At 37.3% G+C, this 3,328-nt stretch overlaps 1 protein-coding gene across 2 annotated transcripts; it reads right to left on the bottom strand.

The window, feature by feature from the left end:
• Positions 1-240: 240 nt before the first annotated feature.
• On the bottom strand, positions 241-2,957 carry LOC103956714. 2 transcript variants are annotated; one of them, XM_009368741.3, is made up of 3 exons: positions 2,819-2,957; positions 2,320-2,434; positions 241-715 (listed from the first exon to the last, which is right to left on the bottom strand). In XM_009368741.3, exons 2-3 carry the CDS (start codon positions 2,396-2,398, stop codon positions 501-503), a joined length of 294 nt encoding a protein of 97 aa, XP_009367016.1. In that variant the 5' UTR covers positions 2,399-2,434; positions 2,819-2,957; the 3' UTR covers positions 241-500. The 2 variants fall into 2 exon arrangements, with proteins under 2 accessions (XP_009367016.1, XP_009367017.1); XM_009368742.3 differs by lacking the exon at positions 2,819-2,957 and adding an exon at positions 2,785-2,806.
• Positions 2,958-3,328: the final 371 nt, after the last annotated feature.

Here is a 3,328-nt window from a genome sequence, read left to right as displayed (position 1 = left end):
AAGGTTTGAATCTCAGGCCCAATGGCCAGCGCGTTCAAATTGACTACTCATTTTAAGTTGAAGTTATTAACACTCCATGCTAATCAACATACATTTCTTCTCGATCGCGTAGTGCATAACGGCTATTTCTGAGTTTTCGTTACAATTCCTTTCATTTTTTTTTTAATAAAAATAGATAAAACTCACGTTAAAGATTATTAGAAAGGGGTAAAAATACACAAATAGCCCAAGGTCATATCATTTGGCATCCAAAATTCAAGATTTCCTTTTATTGTCTGCTTAACTGCCATTGCATAAAGCTGTGAAAGAACTGAACCGAAAGGGAAAACGGAAACTTTAACGCTCAAATCTGATTCTTATGTGCCACGATGATAGGTTAACATAAAATTTATCAAACAAATGCACCACTTACTTTTAACAAGAGAAGTAAATGACAAATGGATCCAAGAGAATGTCCGGACTGCACTGTTTTGCGTCTCTTATTCCCGCATTTGTCCATCTCAACCAGAGGATGTCTTCTTCTGTTGGAAATTGACAGCCCAAATCGGAACACCCACGCCAATGCTGAAGGCAGCAAGCACTCCAAGGCTCACCTGCAACTTCTGGTTTTTCATCTGGTCCAAGTTATACATGTGTTTGGCATGCATGTAGGCTGGTTCATCGTGGCCGTGATCACTCATTCTTTTCACTCCACTTGAGTGGAACCCTCTAGTTCCTGGTAAAAGCACAGTAGCCACTAGTTCTACTTAGTACATACAATGAAACAATGTTCCGCATTAAAACTCAAACAAATCAATACCTCAGCTAAGTTATAAACATATAAGGCATCCATTCATTCTCCACTACGGATGGATTGCTAGGGATTTACACATGTAAAAGCATGAACTTCTAGATGAGAGAGAGAGAGATTTAGTGTCACTGCGTGAAATCACTCAGTACTTAACTCTAGAAGCACATGAGCATATCAATCAAACTCGATTAAAAAAATCAGTTCAAATTAATTGAATTTTATTGACCAACTATATCAGATGCACAAAAACACCAGAAAATACCAATGGCAATGATGGTCTCATAGCATAGACAGTTATTTAAGTTTGGTTTATAGGCCAGTAATTTGGAATTTGGAGCATGCAAAGATTTGCCCTTACTCTTAGTACCACGCAACACAAGATGGCACCATTGTCTTTACCAATAGATCTCTCGGTGTAGGTTACTAGGTTATAAATTTAACCAGGAGCCTCTTCTCAAGAGGAATCCCACTCAATGAACAGTGGAGTGGGATACTCACAATATATTGATAGCCATCCATATGGACAATACACCGACATCCATATAGACACCACATTGACATCCATATCAACATGATATCGACATGATATCAATAATATGGATAACATATTGACTACATGGAGCGGGATCCCTATCCTAAAGTTTCTCCTATTTCCCCTCACATTTAAAAGTAAAACCTGTAAATGTCTCATGCCAAAAATTGAGCCAGTACCTAAGAAACTATACTCCAGCAAACAGTGAGTGGTTGGTACAGTGGTACTTGGTGGAAAATAAAAAAAAATAAAAAATTTGGGGCGGTTCCCTGAATTATAACATGTAAGAGAACATGTAAGACCTTGAGGCTGCCCCATATTGGTCGGGTGAAATTGAGCCCTTGAACACAATTTCTCAAGCAAGAACCCATTTGGAATGGCCAAAAGTAATTTATAGAAGCACCTAACCATGATGGAATAGAGATATGTATAAGACCTCTCTTTTACATAAGAGGAGAAATGGTAACACCTTCTTACAAGTGAGAAAAGAAAGGAATGACTTCGAGGTTTCTCTATGCCCACGTGACAACACGAGTGCCATCAGTGAAAGTTCACTCGGTTCTCTAAAAGGCAATGAGGGAAATAGGAACAAGGACAAGCCTGAAGGAGGGGAAAGCTCTAAACTACAAGCAGCGCGGGGTGAAAAGTGGATGTGTACTAGTTTTACTATTCTTTCAAACGGAGCAGGTGAGAATCAAAAGGTAATGGATTATGTTTTTATCCCTAACCAGTCCATCTGCAATGGAGAAAACCTGAATGCCATGATTTATGCCTAATAACATTCGAAACAATCCCTGAATGGAGAAAAAAAGTAAATAACATTGTAGTCCAGACACAATTCCTAATTTTCATCAAGTTTGAATCACCGGGCTTAAACCATTCAATCCTATTGACCACTCAAAAGTTACATCCGGGACTCACATTGTGCATCCACCTGACTATTACATAATATGCATCAACATCAAACAAAATAAGCGACAGACGGCAAAAAAATAACCTGATTTCAATAGAGAAGCTTCAGAAGCCCTCAACAACTTTGCGCAGGTCCGCATCCCTCCGTACATGCTCATGCTCATGATCGTAAGAAAGAACAAGCTCTTGCCTCTTACCACCTTAACCACCAAAGAAAACTCGTTTGAATCATGAAAATAAAAATTTTACAACTAAAAAAAATTGAACACACAGATTACCGAAGAAATTAGAAAAATTCTTAAGAACTGAAAATAATCTAATCAGATTCAGTTCATAATTCTTGACCTAATTAAACAAAAAAAAAAAAAACCACGGATCTATAATTATTTCTAACATCAACAAATAATCTGATCCAGAAATGCAATGTTTGAGTTCCGATCGAGCATACTCTGTCGCGATGAAAAACAACATTTATTGATAATTTAACTAAAATTTGAAATATAATAATTCAATGATAAAGAAAGAGAAAAAGAAAGGAAGATCGACTCACAGAATAAATGTAAGGGAGAAGGTGGAATTTTTACCTGGTAGAAATGGCGAAAACCTACACTTATCAGCCGCCGTGCGTCGAGTATTCGGGAATACTGGCGTTGAAGGAGAAGGTCAGTTAAGAACCCCGGTCAAAGGCGGGCTTCAAATTTTTAAGCCCGATTACATTTTGGGTTGGGCCTGGATTAAAATTTTAAACCCGATTACATTTCGTTCAAAATTAATTATGGACAAGGATTCCCTCCGGATCCTCTTTGTGGGAATTCGGGAATTAATCAATCGTATCTATCCATCGTATATCGTGCAATCACTTTAATTAGGTACTATTTATATTCAATCTAAAATTTAAAATTTAAAATAATTTCTAACCGCACGATGTACGATGAATGGACATGATTGATTGATCATTCAGATCACCACAAAAAGAATCCGGAGAGGATCTTATTCCATTAATTACATGATTTTCAACTCAATTCAATTACATTTTTCAAGTAACCAACTTTTTCCAGCAACTGGCAGACCAAATTTTTCAGTCTTAAAATCAC

Source organism: the organism of the source record quoted next, unplaced genomic scaffold, assembly GCF_019419815.1.
Source record: "Pyrus x bretschneideri cultivar Hongxiangsu unplaced genomic scaffold, Pyrus_bretschneideri_v1 Contig2, whole genome shotgun sequence".
Lineage (NCBI taxonomy): Eukaryota > Viridiplantae > Streptophyta > Magnoliopsida > Rosales > Rosaceae > Pyrus > Pyrus x bretschneideri.
This window is presented reverse-complemented; position numbering and strand designations above follow the sequence as displayed.

Excerpts from the sequence above, each read along its gene's own strand:
- LOC103956714 (XM_009368741.3), bottom strand. The coding sequence starts at position 2,398 with ATGAGCATGAGCATGTACGGAGGGATGCGGACCTGCGCAAAGTTGTTG. Across the intron at positions 716-2,319 it reads AGCTTCTCTATTGAAATCAG|GAACTAGAGGGTTCCACTCA; the intron begins GTTATTTTTTTG and ends TGCTTTTACCAG.